The following is a 24753-nucleotide window of genomic DNA, read 5'->3' as shown; positions in this document are numbered from 1 at the left end:
TGTCTCATTATCAAGTACGCATATGATGCATATGATGCACATGCCTATGATAAAAAATTAGGAGGAACAGCTAGTATGCTGGATGGAAGAGTCAGATCAGTCAAAGAGATTGCAACAGACCAGAATAAAAGACTAAATTTAATAGGATGAAATTAAATGATGATCAACAACTATGCTTGGGTTCCAAAACTCAACCTCACAAAAACAATGAAGTACTCCACAATTCATGTGAAAATAACTTGGAAATTTCAAGGAAATGCAAGCTTAATATAAATCAAGCAATCAAATACCTGCCTAGGTATAGTTATGCTAGGTGGATGACATCTATGGTTCTTCCAAATGTGATATTCTGTGTTACTTTTATCCAATATATGAATCCCCATCATTACCAGGGGAATATTTGGCATATTTTTCTTTCGATTCTTCTGTAACTGGACTATTTTCAACTCTCCCTTAACTTACTAATGAAGGTACATACTGTAAACATTAGAAAGCAACATTACAAACACCTAGGCTTCCCCTGTACTAATGTCAAAATTGACATTATCATCTTTGAAAAGCAAAATGAATTTAAAGGAAAATATCTAACCTTATTAAGAGAGCAATGCACTTGGTAGAATGTTTTTCTCTACCTTCTAGACAGGAAAATATGAAGTGTTTTTTAAACAGGTGACCATGTATATTGATATTCTAAGGTATATTTATAGAACATTATGCTAAGTACCTTAATTATCATATTAAAATGACACTTTTTTCTTATGTCCACCAAAACAAGTTATACTATTTTAGAAAGGATCATTGCTTATAAAACTTGGTATAATTTAAACTCCAAATATTATGTGATTTTTTTCAGCAGAAATATAGGTAGATTTGGGGTTTTTAAAGCTAATTTTTCATTTTTACTCAAATATTTAAATACTACAATCTGACAGAAATAGCAAAAAAAAAAAAAATGCAAAGGACTATATAATCTTGATGTAAAAAATAGCAACTATGCCCCATAATTAACAAAGGGCTTCAATTTGGGGATTTGAGAGAGTTTGCCAAATATCATGCAACATGTTACTAGCGAAAAAACAAATTCTGTGGTTTAAAAAAAACCCCAAAACATTTCATATAGTTTTAAAAGGCAGGTTCTGCTTGTGTTAGCAAATCAACCTAGTAGCACCAGCTCAATTTATGAAACTTCAAAACAATGGCAAGAAACTGATATAAAGCAGAAATAACACTATGAAATCAAAACATCAGTGACCAGCATATTACTGTTCAATCTGAGTGGCACTCAAAAAGTAAACATTACATAATGTGTAGCCTGTCTGTTCCTATGAAAGGCATCATGTTCTTTGCTCAAGGGGACAAAAGCCCTAAAGTTGTGAAAGTAAACACCCAGAAAGCAGGATAAGTGAGAAGCTCAGGGCCTACCTAAATTTGCAGCTTCTGTACCTTCTAGTCATTCTTCCTCTCACCTATTCTCCTATCTCAAAGAAATTGAGACTGAAAAAAAAGGAAAGGAGGGAATCTATAAACCTTTGTGTGGGACAGGGTAGGGGTTAAAAGAAAAAAGAAAGAGAAGACAACAGCAAGAATATTATACTCCCACAGCACTGATCTGAACGTGGCATTCAAAAAAAAAAATACGGTCTAAATGACATACAGGCAACAGAATAGAAGTACTTTGCAAAACTTCTAAACACCCCTAACTCCTGCATCTACTTCTAGCAAACACTATTCAATTTTCCTCTGAAAAGATGTGAACACCCCTAACTCCTGCATCTACTTCTAGCAAACACTATTCAATTTTCCTCTGAAAAGATGTGAAAATGTCAAAAAGCCCAATAACTTTCTTCTTCCTTCACTATTTATAACTACATTGTTTACAACTTACCAGTGGAACAAAGGATCTTAAAGAGACTGAAGGACTACTATCAGAAAAGGATATCCTATTACACTGCTAAACCCCTCCCCCCCATATTGTCACGGGACCTAAAAGAAAATCTCCAGTAAGTGGGGTACAGCATTATGGAAGACTTATGAGACAAACATGAAAAATTATAACATGAGAAAGCATGAATAGGTTGAGATTCACACCCTAAAGAGTACCTACCTCCTCCCAGGGTTGCTGTGAGGATAAAATGAAATGATGTATGTTAAAGCATTTTGAAAACCTTAAAGAGTCATATAAAGGTCAGTTATCATCATCATCATCGCCGTCATCATCATCATCCTTGAAGGATTTAAGTCTATCTGCACTTCTTTCTCATAGTCTCAGGAAGCTGTTCCTCCTTTAAATCTGACACTATCCTTTGCACCAAAGGAGGAATACTGCCTCTAATCTCCTCTTCAACTTTTCCCTCTCCATGGGCTCCTTCTCTTCTATCTTCAGAAACATTCTCTAATCTTACCTTGTTTATAAAAGTTTTCAGCTGATATTTCTATTTGAAAGTCTTAGCATCACCTCAAAATCAACAAGTCCAAAAGCTAACTCATGATCTGCCCCAGCCAGCATAATTTACTATTTTCCAAAACACAGTGTCCACTCTAATTAGGTCTGTCTCTCCTTAGAATCCCATATAAACCTACCCTTCTTTATTCACATTGCTCGTCACTCTGAATGTCTTCTCTCCCCTTTTAATTCTAATGAATCTTTGAGGCTCATAATGCCTCTTTTTTCCTTTTCAGTGCTCTGCTCAGTGCCCAGCACACAGAAGGCACTTAATAACTGCTTACTGACCTAACTACTTCCTGTTTTAGGTCTTCCTTACCTTTATAGAGTTTTATAAGTGCTTTCCCCATCTAACTAATCCTACAAACTAATGCCAGAAAAATTCTCCACAGTTCCGATATATCAAAATATAGAATACATTAAGTGTGAAACCCTTAGTACAGCTTTCAAAGAAAAGGGAAGGAGAAAGCAATAAGCATGTATATGGTTGCCTACTATGTGCCAGGCACTGTGCTAAGTACTTCACAAGTATTACTTCATTTGTTCCTTAAGAACCTCCACACTTCAGCCCAAACCTATCTTTCTATCCCTATGACTCTACTTCAAACAAGGTCACTCAGTGGCCCCTCAAAGACAACCTATACCTTCCCAACTCCATGTTTTATACATGAAATGCCTCATTTTTATCTCCACCTGTCAAAATTCTAACACATTCTTCGAGATACAATTTAACACCAATTCTTTCATTACACCCTTCTTGATTTGCCCTAATCAACAGGAATTTTTTTTCTTTCCTCTATATATCACCTAGTAGATTCCCCTATGGAACCCAGACTCACATATACAAAGAATGTTAGAGTCTAGAGCTTACCTATCCCAACTCAATTGTTTAGAAGAAGAGAAAATGAAGAAAGAGAAGTTCAGTGACTTGTTCTCAAGTGTCTTTTTACAAGGTATGACAATTATTTGTACATTCTATTTCCTAAAATATGATCTACTTCAATTAACCTATCTGCACACCAATTTCTTAACCTATAAAATGAGCATCTTTGTACTACCTACAATGTAAGGTTATGATGATTAAAGATATGTGTGTATGTATAAGCACTGTGCAACCACAAAGATAAATTAGTATCACATGTTATTTATCCAGACTGTAAATTCAAGGTTACAAGCGAACAGGAGAGGGAGGACTCAACCTGGGATTTTGGTGAGAACTGCCCAGTGAGAAGGCAAGTGTCTTCTCTGCAACGTCTGAGCACCCAAAACACTAAAACCTGAAGTGACTTGCTCAGGTCACAGCCAGAAGGTGACAAAGGTAGCCCTGTTTCAGAGACCAACTCTCTATCCACTACACCAGGCTACCCTCCTACAGGAAAGACTCCTAAAATCGTTACAGGTTAACAATGGTTACAAAAAAAAGGAAAAAAAAGGCTAATTTAAGACAACAAATCTGGGTACTCACTTTTCTTGTACATGCAACACCAGACATAACATCTTGAATTAGGTCTGAGAAATATGTTACAATGTTTCTTGAGACAGTAAGTACCACTGAAACAATGTTATAAGAAGTTTGGCTGTGATGTACTTGGAAATGGTCAAATAAAAAATTTTCCCTTAGTTACTCCTTTCTCTTTCTCATTGTTGAATTTTTCAGCTTAACTTTCAATGTTACATGATTAGCAACAGACTTACAGAAATATATTTTTAAAGTATCCTTAATTTCTGAAATGGCAAAGCTTGATGCTTTAGCATCAAGGAGATAAAGTTCTGAAAGATTTGAAATCTAGAAGGGAAAGGAGAGAATGGAATAAGCATTTACATAGTGTCTGCTACTAAGTGCAGGTACTTAATAGCTATTATTATCTAACTTGATAACAAATTAGCATTTATACAACCCTTTAAGATTTCCAAAGCACTTTTCAAAGGCTCACAACATAACCTATTTTTTAAAATTTTTTTATTTAACTTTTAACATTCATTTTCACAAAATTTTGGGTTCCAAATTTTCTCCCCATTTCTCCCCTCCCCCACCCCAAAACGCCCAGCATTCTAATTGCCCCTATCACCGATCTGCCCTCTCTTCTAACATACCTCCCTTCCCTTGTCCCCATCTTCTCTTTTGACCTGTAGGGCCAGATAACTTCCTATACCCCATTACCTGTATTTCTTATTTCCTAGTAGTAAGAACAATAGTCGACAGCACAACATAACTTTTAAAGGAAGATGCTATTATTATTCTCATTTTACAGATGATAAAACTGAGGCAAACATGATACATGACTCACCCAGGGTCATACATCCAGTAACTATATAAGGCCAGATTTTAACTCAGGTCTTTCTACTAGGTGCCAAGCACTGTGTGAGGCACTGGGAATACAAGAAAAGGAAGAAAACAGTCCCTGTTCCTGTTATTAAGCAGCTCAGGTTCTAACGGGGAAACAGAGTGCAAACAAGTATCTACAAACTAGATTATATGAGGATACCAGAGTCACTGGATCCTAGAGTATGTCAAGGTGAGCAAGATGGAAGAAACCTGGAAAAGAAAAGAGGTCTAGATGATGAAGGGCTTTAAAATCCAAAATGAAGATTGTGTATTTTTAAACCTGAAAGAGACAGGGAGCCACTGGAGTTTAATGAGTGTTTGTGGGGGGAGGGCCACTTCACTGGATCCACTTAATAGCCAATTGGAGGATGGACAGTGACAGGGAAAGACAAGGCAGGGAGACTAATCAGAGGGCTACTACAGTGGTCCAGGGATTAGGCAATGAGACGCTGCACCAGGATGGTGGTGGTGTCAGAAGAGAGGTAGCGAATGAGAAAGCAGAAACAACATGACTGGAAAACTAACTGGATACGGGGAGTGAGAGAATGAGAAGTCAAGGACAACACCTAAGTGGCTGGGCCTGAGGGACTGGGAGAATAGTTGTACCACTGACAGTAAGAGAGAAGTTAGGAACAGGAAAGGGTTTGGGGGAAAGATAATGTTTTGGACAAAGTGAGTTTAAGTTGTTTAAGGGACATCAGATTCGTCCAGATAATTTCAGTTTCCTCATCCATAGAATAGGAACAATAATAGCACCTAACTCACAAGCTTATATTGTGAGGCCCAAATGAGAAAATGACTTTGTGCAAACCTTAGTTATTACTAATATTAATATTATTCCTCAGTCAACTATAGGTAAAGTTAATTTTTCCTAAGGTCTAACTTTACAGTTATTTGAAGCATTATAACATGGTTCTTATAGAATGAGTTAAGCATGTTCCATAGTTGGTACCAGGGTACAAAAACCATAAAATCACTGTCTTCTCATTTCTTTCACTTTTTCTACTTCTCTTGGAATTATAGGTGAGACTGAAGCTGAGGATGTCTAAGTCACAAATCTGAGCACCTGGACAGACAGTGGTGCCCTTGGGGAAAATGGGGAAATTTGGAAGAGGGGTGGGTCTTGATAAGGCATGCTTAGCAATGGAGGACAAGAGTATATGGAATACAATGGTAGCAGATAATGCTTGATGGTACATTACTGAAGAAGTCAACATAACAAGAGTTAAGGCTATGGAAGGACAAAAGGAAGGACCAGAGCAAGGGCTATAGACTAGGGAGAGTGAGGGGTACTGGAGGTCACAGTGAGCTAGGAGACACTGAAGAACAGAACTGCAGAGTTACGAATCATCAAAGTAGAACGCTTATGGATGATAGTCAAACCAAAGGCAGACCATCATTATATGAAATCGAGAGGTAATAAAGACAAGGGTCATAGGAACTGAGAAAGGGTAATACACTGAAAGCCAGAAACTTTAAGGAGATATCAGTATGTATGCTGAAATCTTCAAATAGAAGGGAAAGTATGAGGTAGAGGGAAAAACAGTAAACTGGATGCTAAATTTCTGGAGAAAAGAGGGAGAATGAGTTAGAGGGGTGGTGGATGTATGTCAGTGACAAGGATTTGAACTAAATAAATATTAAGAACGAATTTCAAAGAAAGAGGGGTTGCTGAAGGCCAAAATAAGAATAAACAAGTATCTTAATGCACAGCTCTTCCACATCAAATAGCTTTTCCTCTCTCCTGACCTCACTGACTTTCCTATCTTTGCCTTTCTACAGCACTTCTAATCTTTACCATACAGTTTAGAACTAAAGTAGATACAGTGGAAGGAACACTGGACCTGGAGGTAAGACAACCTGAGTTCAAATTCTACTGCAGACACTTACTAGCTGTGTGACCCTAGGCAGTACAAAGCCCCTTTTATGCTAGAGTTATTAATGATGATATTTTCAGTGAGAGCAATGTGATAGAATATGCTTCATTATTTTGAAAATTATGAGAGTAATCTGAGTTACTTTCACCTTTGTTAAGGTTTTCGGCAAGCCTTCCCACTTCCCTTCAGATTAAAACAAAAACAAAAGTCTTTTGAGAAATAAAAATCTAAACTCTTGTTACTGGTATTCAAGACCTACCACGATATGGCTTTGACCTACCTTTCCAGCCTTATCTCATACTACATTCTAGCCAAAATGAACTGTTCACCATCTCCAGTTCTTTTCTCATCCTTTCCCATCTCCACACCTCTGCCTTTCTTCCCCCTTATCTCTTCTTGAATCCTCAATGAAACCTTCTCTGACAGCTTCTACCCTTACTCCCTTCAAGTGATTTCCTTCATCTCAAAACACTGTCTTTTCCATTTCTCTCAATTCCACTGTGTAATATTTATTAGTATTTGTCATTCTCCTCCCCACTAAACTGTAAGCTTCTTGAGAACAAGCTCTGTTATATAGCTACATGAGTATATGTATATACATATACACATAAACATTAACTATGTCTTTGTATCCCCCAAAACTAATACCATGCCTTGCACTCGCAGATGCTTTAATAAATGTTTGTGGGGGAAGGAAGGAACAAATGCATTCAAGGCCCTTCACAACCTGCTTCTAACCTACCTTTCCATACTACCTCCCTTCACATATTCTTAGGTTCTAGAAAAGCCAAACCAATTGTTTTTCCTAGCTCTTGTTACTGTGTCTTTATAATGCTACCTCATGTCCCATCACATTTCTGCCTACTGAAATCGCTCCTCCTTCCTTCAACACTCAGTCTTCAACATTTCAAACTGGCTGTCCCACAAACATCTTAAACTCAACATGTCCAAAACTGAAGTCATTTCTATTGTCAAATCTTGTTGATATTTACCTTTGTAACATCTCTCACATAGACCCCTGACTTCCTCCCAGCCTTTCTCTCTTCTGATGCAGGTATATATCACCTTTTATCCAGGCTATCCCAATATCCTGCTGCCACAAGTCTCTCCCCACTCTAGTCTACCTTCCACTGCTGTTCCTCAAGCTCAGGCCTGATCATGTCACACAAGCCCCCCTCCCCACGAACACCAATGAAATTCAATGGATTTCTTTCACCTCCACCACTCCTGCTTATTTCCAATCTTCTTATGTCTCCCTTCCATATATTCTGAGATTGAGTGATGGTCAACTGCCCTAATAGTCCTCACATAAAGACACTACATGTCCCAACTCCAAGCATTTTCACTGTCTCCTATGCCTAGTATTTTCTCCCTCCTCTTCCCTGCCTCCTAGCTTCTCTGGCTTTCCTTCAAGTCTTAACTAAAATCTCACTTCCTATAAGAAGCCTTTCTGGAGTCCCCTTACTGCTACTGCCTTCCCTCTGTTGACTATTTCAATACATATATATGTCTTGTCTGTACACAGTTGTTTGCATACTGTCTCCCCTTTAGATAGTGAGCTCCCTCAAAGCAGGGACTGCCTTTTCTCTTTGTATCCTCAGTGCTTAGAACAGGGTAGGTTCTTAATTAATGTTTAATGACTGGTTTACTCAGTTCAGGGTTCTTCCAGGAAGCCTCTCTCCTAATCTCAATTAGAAGTTGCCTCTTCCTCCTTGAAATTCTCCTGCCTTGGTTAGAAGTTTGCTAAGCACTAAATTGTATTCTATTTTGTATCATCATTATTTGTATATGTGTGTATGTATGTATACATGTGTATACACACACATATATATGATCTGAGACAGTGTAGGACAGAGGAAACTGGACTCAAAGTCAAGAGAAGCCTGAATTTGAATCCCACTTCAAATGTTATTTGTAGGACCTCAGGCACAAGTCATTAATCATTAGCAAGCATTTTTTGAGCTTACCACGAGCCAAGCACCATGCAGAATGCTAGGGATACAAAGAAATAACCCCTCCCCCAAAATCAACAACAGCAACAACAACTGTTTTTTTCCCATCAGCAGCTCCGCTTGGACTGACTCCATAGAGTATCAGGCCTTACTCAGGATAAGCTCTTCACCAGAAGTCTCATCACCATGTAGAATGACTCAGTTGTTAATGTCAGTACCTTTTCAACTCCCTCAGTCACCTATTCCCTCTGAAAGGAAGGACGGAAGGTGAAGCAAGAAATTCCTCTGAAAGCATTCCCTGAGAGACATCTCAGACCCACACTTTCCAGGGAATTTCATTTTCCATCACATCTCTTCTTGGTTTTGACTCCTTGGAACATCATGCCCCATCAGGTACCCTTCCCATGCCCTCCTTTCTTTTTCACTCCCTTTTGTGTGTTATCTTCCTCCATTAGATTATAAGCTACTTGAGGGCAGGGCTTATCTTTCTTTTTCTTATTTATATCCCCAGCACTTAGAATAGTGATTGGCATTGAGTAGGTGCTTCATAAATATTTATTTGAGTACGTACAAGATATATACAACATAAACTGGAGGTAATCTTTCTGGGTCTTAGTCTTCTCATTTGTAAAATGGGATAACAGCTATAGTACCTATGTTACTGTGTTGTTTCAAAGAACAAATGATAAATGCATTTAAGAACTAGGTGCTTAAGTCTACCTGTTTGGTTTTTTTTTTTAAAAAAGGAAACAATACCATTTAGAGGCCTCTCAATAGTTTTTTTTTTTAATTTATTATTTGTGACCTCAAAGTTTAAATGTTGGTATGTAGGAATTTTAAGACACAGCATATCAAGTGACCAGTTTTCATTTCTCATGTCTTAGGTATTTAAATAACAAAGAAAAAGATATATTTGAGATACACTGCAAAGTGATGCAGAGGATAGAATAAGGTTGAGGAACCATAAACTAAAGATAATAACAGCACTCACCTCCTTGGAGTCACTGTGAGCATCAAATGAATAATAATTGTAAAGCTAACATAGCACAGTGCCTGACTGATAGTAAGCACAATATAAATGCTAGCTATTATTATCTGAAATTTATTTCCTAAATGAGATATGATCAAAAATAAATGTGGACCATTTGAACTCAGAACATGTGAGTTTCTAAATTATAAGGTTTTATTTGAACTATGTTTCATTTAAGGAATGTCTGTGATTTCCCTCAGTACGTTAATTTGATACACGTGATAAGGAAGCAAAATGGTATAGCCTAAAGTAATGTCTGTCACTGCTCAGAGCACAGCCCCTCACGTGTTTGTTCATCATATTTGCACACAATGTAATAAACATTTACGAAGCACCTACTAAGTGCTGTGCTAAGTACTAGGGGTACAAATAAAGACAGCTCCTGTCCTCAAGGAGCTTACAATTTAATGGAGAAAGGTAACACACAAAAGTGGGGGGATGCCTATTATTGACATACATATAGTATTACCTACGCACATCATTACATAGGGAATAAATGCTTAACTGTTGTAATGATCATTTTTAGCTTTTCTTAAGATATTTTCTTAAGATATTTTCAATTAAAATCAATGTTATATAGGTAAGGTTATTTAGCTAAACAGTTTAGCTAAACACTTTTACTAATCAGTAAATAATGAAAAAAGTTTCAGCTAAATTATAACATCTCCAAAGCTTTAAGTAGCAAATACAGTTACTACTATTGATAAGGAATTTTCTTTTGAATTATAAGAATAAAGAAATGCTCTAACTTACAATCTCTCTGCCATGATTGTGAAGGTAACCCTTGGTCCTAAACTCTACCAGTAGAGAACAAGTTCTGTCATGTCCTATGTCAAGCCAGAAATGCAGGCAATAATCTCTGTGTACGTTGATCAGTGATCAGCCTCTCTAAATCTCTAAATTCACATATTCAGAGCTCCTAAGGGCCCTTAGATGCAGCATTTGAGTCCAACCTTACATGGAAACTGAGCTTAAGTGACTTGCCTAGGGTCACATAATGAGAAAAGTTCTAAAGCAGCCTCATTTGAACCCAGGTCATTCTGACAACAAATCCATGAATAGCCATTTCCATGAAGCCCATGAGAATTTTTATTTTGGGGAGAGAGGGAAAAAAATATCAAGTGTAATGTACTAAGGGAAATCATAGACATTCTAAATACTAAAGTAGTTTAAAACAGTACGTATAATTCATCTAACTAAAATGGAGAAGGAAATGGAGAGACCAGACAATTTTCAAGAAGTTCTGAACATTAACATGATTTATAAAAATATTTTTTGACAGGGGAAAAATAGCAATGAATGGTCAGGAGCATAAAACATGACTGAGAAATGGCTTCTGCTTCATAGAATTCTATGTAAAATAAGAATAAACATAGATTGTGAAAAAGTATCTGGCAGCTCTCTTTTGTTCTTGTTGTTTAGTCATGTCCAACTCTTCATGACCCTGTGGACCATAACATACCAATACTGTCCATGGGGTTTCCTTGCCAAAGATACTGGAGTGGTTTGCCATTTCCTTCTCCAGGGGATTAAGTTAAACAGAGGTTAAGTGACTTGCCCAGGATCACACAGCTAGTGAGTTTCTGAAGCTGGATTTGAATGCTGGTCTTCCTGATTCTAGGCCCAGCATTATATCCATTGAGCCACCTACTAACTAGCAGCTGCTGTTAAATCTGGCAGCTCTGCTATGAGTAAAGAGACAGTAAGTTTTAGTGATGAATGAATCTGACATTATTTCAGGGTGCCTCATTTTGCTGCCTATGAGATTGTATTTTTAACATTCCAAGCTAACTGAAGTTGCAGGAAAGAGGCCTGTAAATAATTTAAGTATTACTATATGTTCCATGTACAGTGCTTGAGGTGTTATTTTGTAGGTCTCTGATAAAGAAATTTTAAATGCACAATAGAATTATTTTTATTGTGGATTTGCAGTGTCCTTGACTTCAAAAACAACATTTAACATGATTCAGCAGCACCAGTCACCCATTATAAAGAGTTTAGAATGTAGTTTATTACCTTTGACTGATTAAAAGGCAAAACCAAAAATGCTTTAAGTATTCAGAACACTTTTCCTGATACAAGTAACCTCAGTATTCTCCTTGGAATCAAAAACCTTTTTAATTCCCCAATGGATAAATGTTCAAAGGATATGAACAGGCAGTTTTCAGAGCAAGAAATTAAAAATATATTTGGCATGTGAAAAAATGCTCTAAATCACTACTGATTAGAGAGATGCAAATCAAAACAACTCTGAGATACCACATCACACCTATCAGATTGACTAACATGACAGAACAGGAAGATGATAAATGTTGGAGAAGATGTGGGAGAACTGGAACATTAATTCATTGTTGGTGGAGCTGTGAGCTGATCCAACCATTCTGGAGAGCAATTTAGAATTATGCCCAAAGGGCTACAAAAATGTGCATATTCTTTGACCCAGCAATACCACTTCTAGGACTGTATCCCCAAGAGATCATAAAAATGGGAAAGGGTCCTACATGTACAAAAATATTTATAGCAGCTCTCTTTGTAGTGGCCAAAAACTGGAAATCAAGGGGATGCCCATCAACTGGGGAATGGCTGAATAAATTAAAGTATATGAATGTAATAGAATACTATTGTGATATAAGAAATGATGAACAGGAAGACTTTAGAGAGGCCTGGCAAGACTTATATGACCTGATGCTGAGTGAAAGGAGCAGAACCAGGAAACTTTGTACATACCAACAACCACATTGTGCAAGGATATTTTCTAGTAGACTTAGAACTTCATTGCAATACAAGGACTTAAAAAATTCCCAGTGGTCTTTTAAGGCAAAATGTCTTCCACATCCAGAGAAACAACTATGGAATTCAATCGCAGATCCTAGCAGACCATTTTCTTTTGTGTTACGTTTTGGTTTGTTATATGATTTCTCCCACTCATTTTAATTCTTCTATACAACATGACTATGGTGAAAATGTATTTAATAGGAATGTATGTGTAGAACCTATATAAAATTGTATGCCGTCTCAGGGAGGGAGAAGGGAAGTAGGAGGGAGGGAGGGAGAGGGAGGGAAAGAAAAAAATCTAGGTTGTATGGCAGTGATTGTGGAACACTGAAAATAAAAAAAAAATTAAAATGAAATTAAAAAAAACCTTTTTAGACTCTAATTTTCTTGAGGACAAGGACTGTCATTTTTTTCCCTAAGTATTCTCAACAGCTAGCAGCATGCCTTAAATATACTTGGTGGCAGAGGGTAGAAACTTGTGTCAGCAAAGATTCACAACTATTCTTCACCTTATAGTCTTATGTAGTCTGAGGACACTGAGAAATCAAACATCTTGGTCACATAGCCAATGTGTCAAAGGGATCCTTGAATGGAGTCCAGGCTGGCCAAAGGGCCTCTTTCTTCAATATCTCTATCAAGGATAGCAAGCTCTGTGGGAGAAGAGATTTTCACTTTTCATTTTTGTATCCCCCAGTACCCAGCAAAGACATTTTGCAAATGGTAGGCACTTAATTACTAAAAAGATGAACTCAATGAATTCATGCTAGAGCATGTATTTTAGGATAAAAAGTGACTTTAAAGGTCTTGTCCAACTCCCTCATTTTATAAAGGACAGAGAGGCCTATATGAGTTAAGGGCTCCGTTCAAACCTTCTACAAGTATGAATAGCATCAGAGACCAAATCTGAACACAGAGCTTCTGACACCTCGAGGTAATTCAGTGTTTTCTCCCCCTACAGCTAGGTGTCATAGTGGATAAAGTACCAAAGCCAGGAGTCACAAAGACCCAAGCTCAAAATTGGCTTTAGACACTCACTAAGCTATGTGTCTCAAGGAAAGTCATTTAACCCTCTTTGCCCTTTTCCTCATCTATAAAACAAGCTGGAGAAAGAAATGATAAACCACTCTATCTCTTCCAAGAAAACCCCAAATGGGGTCATGAAGAGTTGGACGTAACTGATATAGACTGAACAACTTCACTACACACTTAGAAACACTATTTTGTAAATAGCATTTTAAAATAACAGATACATGCTAAGGTGTTAAATTTCAAAATCAGAATTAAAGTGACCCTAACTAACTGTTGGGTACCTCAGGTACACAAGTCATTTAGTCTCTCAAGGCTTTAGTTTCCTCATTTGTAAAATGAAGCTAGAAGAGATGACCTCTAAAATTCTACCGAGACAGACATTAAACTGTTACTTGCATTAAGTCTATGCAAATTTCATTTAATACAAGATTTACAAAAAGTTACCATTAATACTTTAAAATGCACACACCCTTAATTGAAACTCTGGAATATGAATATGAAGATCAGATTGCTTCCTCTTTCCATACTAGGAGCTCAGACACAAAAATCAAGGAAGCCTAGTACCTCAGTTTGAACATTTAGTAAGTTTTTAGACCTGTTCTAACCTTTTTTCCCAACAACTTTTTCATTTATTCTCCTCTCTTATTCTCATACAGTTATTAGTATAATGTATTACTAAACAGTTCACAAAGAAAGTGAAGAAAAATATAATTAAACATGTAGCAGTACAATGGTATAATTTCATAAATATCTAGAAAAAAACATGTCAAAAAAGAATCACAACTCATCCTCCAAATTAAAATGTTAGATATGCTTTTAAAGAAGATGAATAATAACTAATCACATAACTAAAAAGAACATCTCCGTGACTTGTGACAGAATCATAATTAAACTAAAAAATGGTATGAAACCTGACTTTTTCATGAGTTTTCCAGAGGAGATCCCATAATTGTCTGGCCTGCCCATTCACATAGCAAATGACAGGAAATCCTTTGTCTAACAAGCCATACTCCTGAAGCTTAGATCCTTTTTCTCTAGTTTTGCCCTCAATAAGATGAACTAGTCACCATCCATTCACCCTTCATATTTTTTTAAAATAATTACTGACATTTATATAGTATTCTCAGGTTTATAAACATTTTATTCGAACCTCAATAAACCTGAGAGGTGTTGAGGAATTTACTTACCAGCATTTATCCCCATTTGACTGAAGAGAAAAGTAAAGCTCAGAGAAGTTAGGTGATTTTCCTATGGTGACACAGCTAATGAGAATCTGATGAAAGACTGGAGTTCTTCCTACCTGCAAGTTCAGCTCTCTTCCCACTACAGCAGTTGTCACACTCAAATAGAAAAGGAGGGAAGGATGTAAGGATCACCTTGCATACTGACTTTGAAAACTGCACATTTACATTACATGTTATATTTTATTTTTATTTACTTTGTTAAACACTTCCCAATTACATGTTAATCTGGTTCAGGCCACTCCTGGGAGTGTTATGCCTAAGTGTTTACCACCTCTGTACTACTCTGTGCTGCCTTTATTCGCTTCATAAATCTTAAGACATGTTCATTTATCCTTCAATACTTTTTTTTTCCAAGTTAAATAATCTTGTCTCTTTGCCTCATCTGTGCAGAAATCACAATGTGTTAAAGCTGGATGATGACCATCTATCTGGTACATTTTAGACATGAGAAAACTGAAACTCACTGAAACTGCCTAAAGTCACAGAACAAGTTAGAACCAAGATATGAAATTCAAAGTCAGCAGAGCTGGTGATCTTTCCACTACCACTCCAAACAAGTTAACTCTTTCTATTTTTTTTATCTTTGTTCTTCTCTTCTGAACCTTCTTTATGTTCTTCATATCTCTCTTATATAATGAGTCCAAGAAAGACAATGTCTGACAATTACTGGCTCTAAAAGATTTATCAAGAATTCTGCAGATTACACAACCCTGTAAAATATTCCTGGTCTTACAAGTCAAATACACTGCTTTGACATCACAAGAAACTGACATATCACTTATCAAAGATCCATTTCCTTTTCTTTTCTATCACTGTCACTTTTTCACTAACTAGAAGGAAAGGTCTCCTTTTTTATTCATACTATGCTAATACCTGTGGCAAGGAGTTTATAATCTAGGAGGGGAAAGATTAAACAAATAATTTAAAGACAAAGTGGTAAATGCCATAAGAGAACTACAAAGGGAAGAGGCACATATGAGTACATCAACATCTGATTCAATAATTTGTACATACACTATGTGCACAGGAATTTGGAAGAGGGAAAGCTACTTTCAGAAGGTTACAAGACAGTGACATTTTAGCAGAGCCTTGAAGATAGAGGTAGGTAAAGTGTAAGGGAATGTTTCAGGTAAAGAAAATATTGAGTGAGGGGAAAATGTTCTAGAAGCAGCAAATAGCTGTTTATCTGAAACATAGGATATATGAAAGGGACAGGGGTAGACCATATTGGAAAAAGCCAGGCAAGGGTCAGAATGTAGATTTTTGAATGCCAGCTAAGTGTGGACTTTAATTGGTAGGCAAAGGCAGGCAACATGTCACAGTGCTTGGGAAAATTAATCTGGCAGTAGTTTATCAGATGGAACAGAGGGGCAAAGAAACTGAAAGCAGTGAAACCACTAAAGAATAATTATTACAATATTTTGAGGGAAAGTATGAAGGCCTCAACTATTAAAGAGAAAGGGAGGGAATAAGTTTGAAAGACAGTGGAATCAACAGGATTTTGTTGTGTAAGGGGACAGTTAAAATAATCCCATGGTTTCCAGTGTGGGTTACTATGAAAATGACAGTACCATAAACCAAAGTAGGAAATTCAAAAAGAAGAGAGGAGAGGTAGCACATAAATATATCAACATTTGCTTTTGATAAAATTTGCACATTAACAGTTACAGATCTCTAATCAACTTTTAAGTTAAAATCATATGATTGCTACCCTACAGTTATTTCTTGACTGTTTTCCATTCTTTACCACCACTAGTAAAAATGTTTCATATCACTTATGTGAGGAACAAGGGAAATAAGGCAATTGGAGAAGAACAGTGGAGGACTCAAAAGATTATTTTGAAATTACTGTGACATCTTGAACTGTAATGATGAGTTCCATTTTGGATGAGTCTGAGATGTGAACAAGTCATCCTGGTGGATATGGCAAGAAAACTGTTCTGAAGCTACAATGCAATATGTTATATTAGGGAGAGCAAAAAGTTTGGAGGCAGAGGATCTATGTGCAAACCCTGGTTTGATTATTCCCTACCTACTGCAGTCTTGGAAAAGATACTTTATTTGCCCTCGAGACTAAAGCTGTCTCATTGGACAATGAAGGAGTTGGGACTCTTAAAAACACATAGGTCCCTTCACACACTGCCAGCCCAAACAAATCTATCATTCCACTATCTTAAATCATGTTAAGTAAATTATATCACCAAGGAACAGAAAAAAAATGTCACATGCTTTGAATAAGCAGCTCTGGGTTCAAATCCTAGCTTTAGCACTTACCAATTACATGAACCCTGGCAATCACTGTACTTCATGAGTCTCAGTTCTCTCCTTTGTTCAACTTGCACTATACACCCCTTTGAGTTGTTAAGAATGAGATTTGCAAACTTTTAAGAACTATATAAATATATTACTATCATTGTTATTTAGGGGATAGAAAGAAGCCATTGGAGGAGACAAAACAATGTTTTATCCTATTTTATACCTCGAATACATATTTTTAAAAATGCTTGATTTTCTTCCATTTCAACCCTCAGGAAAAATGATAATAGTAAACGTTTATAAAGCACTTTTAAGGTTTGCAAAGCACTTATTATATATCATATTATTTCATTTAATCCATACAATAAACCCATGTCACAGGGTCACAGAGCTAGTAAGTGCCTGAGGAGGGACTCAGTCCCAGGTGTCTCCAAGACTAAACCTAGAACACTTTCCACATTATGCTGCCTAAGTAATCTGACTCATTTTGTGATACAGAGATAGAAAGGAACATAGAAGAGGCAAGAATGACAGCTTTAGGTATGACAATAATACCACTTTAACTAAATAGACTAATTGCACAAATATAAAATGCTTACAAATAAGTGAAAAGTAAATACTGTTATATTTGTGTCCCTCTTATATTATAAATATGGTACTCAGGGAAATCTTGAAGAGATCAGAGAGTTCCTATAACGAAACAATACCTTGTTCTATCATTTTGCTTTTCAAAGATCTATAAATTGCATCTCAATGGGTCTCAATTTCTTCACATGTAAAATGAGAGATTAAGTGGTTCCTTTCAATGCTAACAATTTATAAAAAGAATCATGGGTCAGTGAAAAGAGTGGTGAACCTAAGAATCGGAAAATCAGAGTTAAAATTTCAGCTGTAAAACCTACTACTTTCTACTTGCATAATCTTGGGGAAGTCACAATTTATATGGGTCTCAGTTTCCTTCTATGTTTAAAAAAAGTTGAGGGGGAAGGTTTGGATTAAACTTCTGGGATTCCTTACAGTTTATGAACCTACTGATTCTCTGTCCTTCCACTTTCCAAAAATGAAGTCATCAGAGCTCTATTTAACCCAAAAGCAGCTTTCTCTTCATTCTTCTCTAGGGTTAATGAACATGTCCAGGTTGTTACCAAGTGTATATATGTCACATTAAGATTATGAATTAAATATGGACTTAATGGTTTGCAACTATAAAACAAAATTACATAAATCTAAGATTATTCCGTAAAGAAAGATAAATTTTTTTTGAGAAAGTAAGAGCTCTTTGTAGAAGACCAAGCTTAAAAGGGCTACTAGAATGCTAAGTATAACCAGCAGTAATACAGAATATTATTCCTGAAAATTCTATGACTTGGCACATCAGCTTTCTAGGACTTAACTGAAATGTCTTCTGTTTATGCCTTTTTGTGTGTTTAATCTATAAATGCTGACAGGAAAAGTGGAGAAACTACTTATATGCTTGTTTTTTTTAAAATAAACCACTTAGAAGATTGTTTTCAATCAGAGCAAGATACTGTTTCAAGCCGGGCTTAACACTCAAAAGAGTGAGACTTTTAACCAACAGAATTGTATGAGTAGCAGGCATTTGCTTTAAGGTGAAAAAACACATACGCGTAGTATAATCTCTGGGTAATTTTAGCAGGCAGGAGGTAAACTGAATGATTCAAAGATCTGATACCACTACAACTAGGACATTCTATCCTTTTGATTTCTGATTCAAGCTCCACTTAGATGGAAGAAATCAAAAATCTACTACCTGATAGTTGTTTGGCAAGCCTGTACAAAAACAGAAAGTGTGATCTAGCTGTACAACAGGAGTCAGGTATCTCCATTTCTATTTAAAGCTCTACATTAACTCAGCATGTTGCAAAAGAAAGTCAATGACACTCAAAACATGCCTTAATTTCACTGATATAAAATTGAGACTCAACTACTGTACCTATTTACTTCTATCTTGAAGTATTAAGCAACTTTAAAGCACTTTTTGGTACCTGAGTACTGATATAATGAAATGGCTAGTAACACAAAATTACAAATCATTTTAAAAGGTTTTAGTATATCCTAACAATTCCTGCTGTTACTTTGTGCTTTTGTACATCTTTCAAAGGACCTGATACAGTGTTTTGCATAATAAGCACTCCAGAAAAGTTGGCTTCACTAACTGCCACTCAAACTAGGATTCTCCTTTACCATCTTTCCATTTTCAGTTATAGGTATATTCCCTTTCTTTCCCAACCCTCTTAATAAATATAAACTTGAAAAAAACTAAAGTGTGATTATTTGCACTTACAAAGGATACCTTACTAAAGGTCTCAATTTTTTTCTAAAAACCTTAATATATTTGAAAGATTGATTTATATACAACATTTCAGGAGGACAGCTACTGCCTGTGTAAGTACTGTATATTTATAGACATTTCCATTTTCACCAAGAACTGACATAACTAATCACTGTAAAAAGTTAACAACAAATTAAAAATGACTGGGAAGAAACCAGGGCAAATGAAAAATCATACACCTGTTTTTGGAATTTTCCTCAACTTTACCTATTTATTTATATGCTTTATAAACACTTCACATATACTATTTATAAACAGAAGAACACTTTAGACTTGATATGTGTTGGCCACACTAGCACCATAAGCTCTCAAATGAATTGATGATAAAGTGATAGTGAACATGTGTGATGTGTGAACACACATATGTGACCAATATTTATCAGGTACTAATAAACTCAGTTTATAAACTGAGAATGAAGAAGAAATCAAACTGAAACCTACGCTTGAAGTTTTTGTTGATTGTTTCCTTAGGTGTTCAGTTTTAGTTACCAGTAAGGAGATACTCAACTAAATCAAAAGCGCTGTCACATTTGGCCCTACGCTCTCGGTTCCCTTCTCGGCAGTCGAAGTCGCCGCCAAGAGCTAAGTTGGCTGGCTGAAGGGTGATTTATCCTCACATTTAGAAGTGGCCCCTCTAAAACAGGAACGCCATATAACCAATGGACTAACCTTGTCAAACCAGTATTTTTCGTAAGTGCTCGGTTCAACTTAAAAAAAAAAAAGAGGGAGAGAAAAAAAAAAACCCTATTCCTGGGTTATTAACAAAGGCAAGTTTTGTAAGGCATTAATCTGATTCCACCTACGGAAAACATTGAAGTTATTGTTTTCTCAGGTCGGCCGTCCACCAAATAAACCCACTTTTAATGCATCTAAGAAAGGCATTATGAGAGAATCGTGCCAAGAAACAATGAAAACAAAACGTGAGTGCCAAGGGGCAGGGGGGCACCAGTGGGTGCTGCGTGCGGGGTGGTTACTGTGGTACGTGAAAGGCTCCAGGAGGGTAAGTATCCCAGGCACGGGCGGCTGCGGACTCCCGGGCCGCCGCCACCGCCGCCTCCTCCCACGGTCCGTCCGTCTGTCCGTCCGTCCAAGGCGCAGGTTTGACATCGGGCGAACTAGCGTCGACTTGAACACCAGACACCCACCATTGCAACAAACGCCCAGCCAAGCCCGCTGCCAGCTGGCAGATGCCGAGGGCCCGCCCCCTCCCCAAGTCCGGCTCTCCCCCGGGGAGCCAGGCGGGGGAAGGGTGTCCCTGAAGCCCGAGTTGCGGGGCCAGGTCCAGGGCCGTGGAGGGTCGGGGGGGGCGGTTCTTTGTTTCTCGCGAGCCTCTTCTCAGACTGGGGGGCTCGGGAGGGAGCGCCCCGGGCTGGGGGGAGGGGCGGGCTGGGGGGAGGGGCGGGGGCGGCCGCCGCCGTTTACCTTGTAGACGTCCCCGTAGGTGCCGCTGCCGATGCGCTGGATCAGCTCGAAGTCTTCCTGCGGGTTCCGGCGGGACAAATCGAAGCCGGGGTTCATGGCGGGTCCGAGGGGGTCCCCCGCCTCCCTCCCGGGGCCGGGGAGGGGGGGGGGCCGCTCCGGGGACACAGGGAGAGCGGACGCCGCTCTGTGCCCGGCGCCTCCGCCGCCGCCGCCTCTGCCTCCGCCGCTCCGGGGCGGGCAGTCACAATCGCCCCGGCTGCACGCGGGGCCCGCCGCCGCGCTGGCCGCTCTCACCCCGCCGCCGATCTCGGCCAACCGTCCGCGACCTCCCCTCCCCGCCCCGCCCGGCCCCGCCCCGCCTCAAGCCCAGGCCCCCCGCAGGGAGAGAAGAAGGACGCTCGCAGCCCCGAGCCCCGGCAGAAACTCCAACATGGCTTCCGCTTCCCCTCCTCCTCCTCCTCCTCCTCCTCCTCCTGCCCCCGCCCCTCTCCCAAGGCTCTGGCTCATCCTCCCTCCCTCCTCCCCCTTTTCCCAACTTGGAGCTACGGCGCAGCCGCCGCCACCGCCGGAGGGAGCGAGCCCGATCCGCGAGCCCGATCCGTGCGCGCGCCTGCGCGTTCCGACGGCCTCCTCTCATCCCCCCTCCGCGCCCCTCCCCCCTGCGCATGCCTAGTTGGGGGCAGCCGTACCACCTACCCTTCCCCAGGCGCTAACCCGAGGGTCGTACCTCTGGGGATCGAGTGAACCCACCCAGGGATGCTGATGAGCACGTAGTGGGCCTGCGAATTCCTTGAGGGCACGGACGGTTTATGTATCCAGCGCTTAGCTCCTGGCACATAGTAGGCACTTGATGAATGCTAATGGACCAACGTAGTAGGGCGCTTAACAAACGCTTGTGGACCGACTGGCTCGGAGGAGCTGGGGCGGGGTACTCATTGAGACCAGACTAGGCTGTGCTGGTGAATGTTTAACTATCGGCTGTGGGCGGGGCGAGAGGGGACAGACCTGCTTTTTAAGTAATTAAGTTTGCATTTTTAACATTTTCTCTGCCAGACAATCCAAACCATCGAGCCCTGAGTGGTAACCTTGGCCAATTTCCGAGGGGCACATGCTGAAATCTCGACTTTAACGAGGGCCTCTTAAGCTGGCTCCATCGAGGACTACAGTCCATTCTGCTGACCTGGCTCGGGTGGCCCAGCCAACCTGGTTTAGTAACAATGTTACTGTAACTTGACGTCCTGGTATGTGAATGAGGCGGTAGCCAGGACAGCCTTCTCGGCGAGACGACCAGAGTCCTGTTTATTTGAGGGCGGTGGTTCTTAATCGTTTCAAGCCAGGAGAATTTATTAAGCTAAGCACCTAAGAGGGAAGGCGCCCAGGGAGGACCCCTTTGGCAGGCGGGTGAAACTCGTGAAGCCCTCCTCAAAATAAAGTTTGTAAATGCATAGAGTGATCCCTGTAGGGTTGCAAAGTAAAATTTATATTGAAATAGTGTTTTACAGTTTTAAGTTCGAGAACACCACATGCTAAGAACAATTGAGGGGAATTTGCAGATGGACGAATCAGAGCTACCGCCCTGTGCATGTTTTTGCAAGACTTTCATACGATGTGCTTGAACGGTGCAAAGTAATACTAAGCTGCCCCATCCCCCATACATGCCTTAGAGCACCCTGCTAGTCGGGCTGACGCTGAAACTCATTGTGGGTAGGTGCTCCCTGGCTCACCTACACACCACTCCCCCCAAAGAAGATGGGGGAAGCTGAGACAGAGACCTTGGAGAGGTGCCCTGATTCTTCTGGCCCTCATAGAATTCCGTACTATTTAAGGGCTGTCACTCATGAGAAGAAGGAATACAGAACTAGAGAAATGGAGGGAGGTTCTGGCTTGATTTGACCAAAAGAAAAAATCCTGCATCACCAGCTGAGACAGGATGATGATTACCTCTGAATGTTGTAGCATGAGTTAAGTACTGGTTGGAATAGATAGCCTCTGAGGTCTATTTTAGTTCTAAGATAATGTAAAATGATGGGACTAAGGAAGTAAGGCACTTTTAACAGTGCAAGGAGGAGATGGTAAGGAAATACATCGGTTGGGGTATGAAAATGACCAATTCTACTATATATAATGCAATTATGCTGATGAGCTGAAACGGGAAAAATTCCGAATTTGGATCCAGAATAGTAGGGTTTCCTGTTGGCTCTCCTACTTAATGTCTTCAGCAAATCAATAATAATAAGTAATATTGATGTGACAATCTATGGTTAAAAACGATTCACATATATGATCTCGTTTGATCCTCACAACAATCCTGGGAAGACACTTATTATTCCCATTTTCCTGATAGGGTGAATGAGAATCTGTGAACGAAAAAGATTAAGATTATTTACCAGCTAGTAAAGGATATGAAGAGGGTTTTCAGCCCAGCTCTTCCTAATTCCAAGTTCACTACTAAATTCTCTAGGTCTCAGTTTCTTCAGGTACAAAATAAGGGCAGTTGGACTCGAGGATCCCTAAATTCTCTTCCATCTTTAAGTATATGATCTGGAAAAAGTTCAAGTCAGGACTTTTTTCAGTCTAGCTTAAGGCCATGTGTAAATTTCCTGTGTAGCAATTTTTCCAAAAACTAAACTATTGTGATAGATTGCCCAACTGTAGTTAATAACCTGATACTAAGAAAATGAGTAGATGATGTAAGATTAATTTTTAACTCCCAATGAACTGTCTCATTGGTCATTTTTGGCTGCTTTGATCTACAAGCTGCCTGCCACCACACTGCCCCTGGGCAATACTTTTGCCTCTGGAACAGTTTTCTAGAATCCTTCAGCATCAGTCTTTTTAATGTCTAAATCAACCTCTTAAACTTTTTTAATAGGCTAAAATAGAAGCGTAATAAAATCAGTCAAGCAGGCTGCCTCTTTCCCTTACGTTTTCCAAACCTTCAGTTCTGGCCAAAATTATACATAATAACTTGGTATAGTCAAAAGAGCACAGTCAGAGAACCTGTGTTTGCATTCTGGCTTTGCTACATCCTCCTTGTTTAAGGCACAGAGAGCTTGGTGTGAAACCCAAATAAGTCATATCATAGAATTAAATCGGAAAAGAAACGGAAAAATCATCTAAGTGCTAGTCCAAAGCCACTCAGTTTACATATGAGCAAACTGACACCCAGAATGTGTTATTAAATCAAATTTTAAAAGCTGACACACTGTTTCTCTGCCTCTGCCTCTGTCTCTCTGTGTGTGTATACACACACACGCACACACACACACACACACACACACACACACACACGAAAAAATTACGTATATAATTACATATATAAAAAGCTACCCCTTTAAGGTTTTCAGAGTACTTAACTATATTATCTCACAGTAAGGAGTAGAGTGATGATTAGAACCTAAATTTTCTTACTACAAACTGAATGCCCTTTCCACCACTGGGCAAGTAGCTTCACTTGTTTGAGCCTCACTTTCCTCATTTAAAAAATGACAAGATTGGATAAAATGATCCCTAATCATTTAGGGATGTAAGATCCTAATGCCCCTTCCAGTGGAAAAATTGCATTATCCTCCATAGGATATCATAATGGCACCACATTGTCATTTACTCTAAATATCCAAAAGATCTCTGTTTCAATTTAGTCTCCAAATGAAAACCTTTTCTATATTTAAAAGAGTTAAACTTTCAGATTTGAGGTTGTGGGATGGGAAGCAGAGTATGTAAATATCGTGTGTCAAATAAAATTTTGCTGTTGCTAGTTTTCAGTCATGTCCTTAAAAGTATCAATTGTATAGCAGCTTAATTTGTTTTACTGTTTGAAGGACATCTTATAGGTACCTCATAATAACGTTATTACTGGTATTTCAATAAATTTATATTGCTTCCTGCTTTATTAAGAAATGCCTTAAATCTGGGTTTTGGAATGGAAAATTTTGCAAGTATTTTTGTGTAAAACTATAGCTCACATGCAAAAACTACAAATTCGCCAGTGCTTGACCCAAAGTAAAATGGCTAAAGCTATTCAAAAATTGTTAGCATGATTAGCA

The 24753-nt window shown here is 38.8% G+C and overlaps 1 protein-coding gene and 1 long non-coding RNA gene across 6 annotated transcripts in view; one reads left to right on the top strand and one right to left on the bottom strand.

Moving 5' to 3' along the window:
• The window catches only part of MAP4K3 (mitogen-activated protein kinase kinase kinase kinase 3), a 191158-nt gene extending 169528 nt beyond the window's left edge, over positions 1-21630 (bottom strand). The window contains exon 1 of one of the 5 annotated variants that reach the window (XM_072635804.1): positions 21435-21630. In XM_072635804.1, coding sequence (XP_072491905.1) covers positions 21435-21545 — 111 coding nt within the window. In that variant the 5' untranslated portion in view covers positions 21546-21630. Of the gene's footprint in view, positions 1-20707; positions 21038-21434 lie in introns of those variants that run through there. The other 4 variants (XM_072635807.1, XM_072635806.1, XM_072635808.1 and 1 more) reach the window with 4 other exon arrangements.
• Positions 20720-24471, top strand: LOC140521106 (uncharacterized). The gene is made up of 2 exons (XR_011972798.1): positions 20720-20808; positions 21761-24471. It is a non-coding gene; the product is annotated as an uncharacterized lncRNA (long non-coding RNA).
• The last annotated feature ends 282 nt before the right edge of the window (positions 24472-24753 follow it).

This window comes from Notamacropus eugenii, chromosome 1, assembly GCF_028372415.1.
Source record: "Notamacropus eugenii isolate mMacEug1 chromosome 1, mMacEug1.pri_v2, whole genome shotgun sequence".
In the NCBI taxonomy this organism is placed as follows: domain Eukaryota; kingdom Metazoa; phylum Chordata; class Mammalia; order Diprotodontia; family Macropodidae; genus Notamacropus; species Notamacropus eugenii.
The sequence above is the reverse complement of the archived record's forward strand: the minus strand, read 5'-3'. Positions and strand labels throughout refer to the sequence as shown.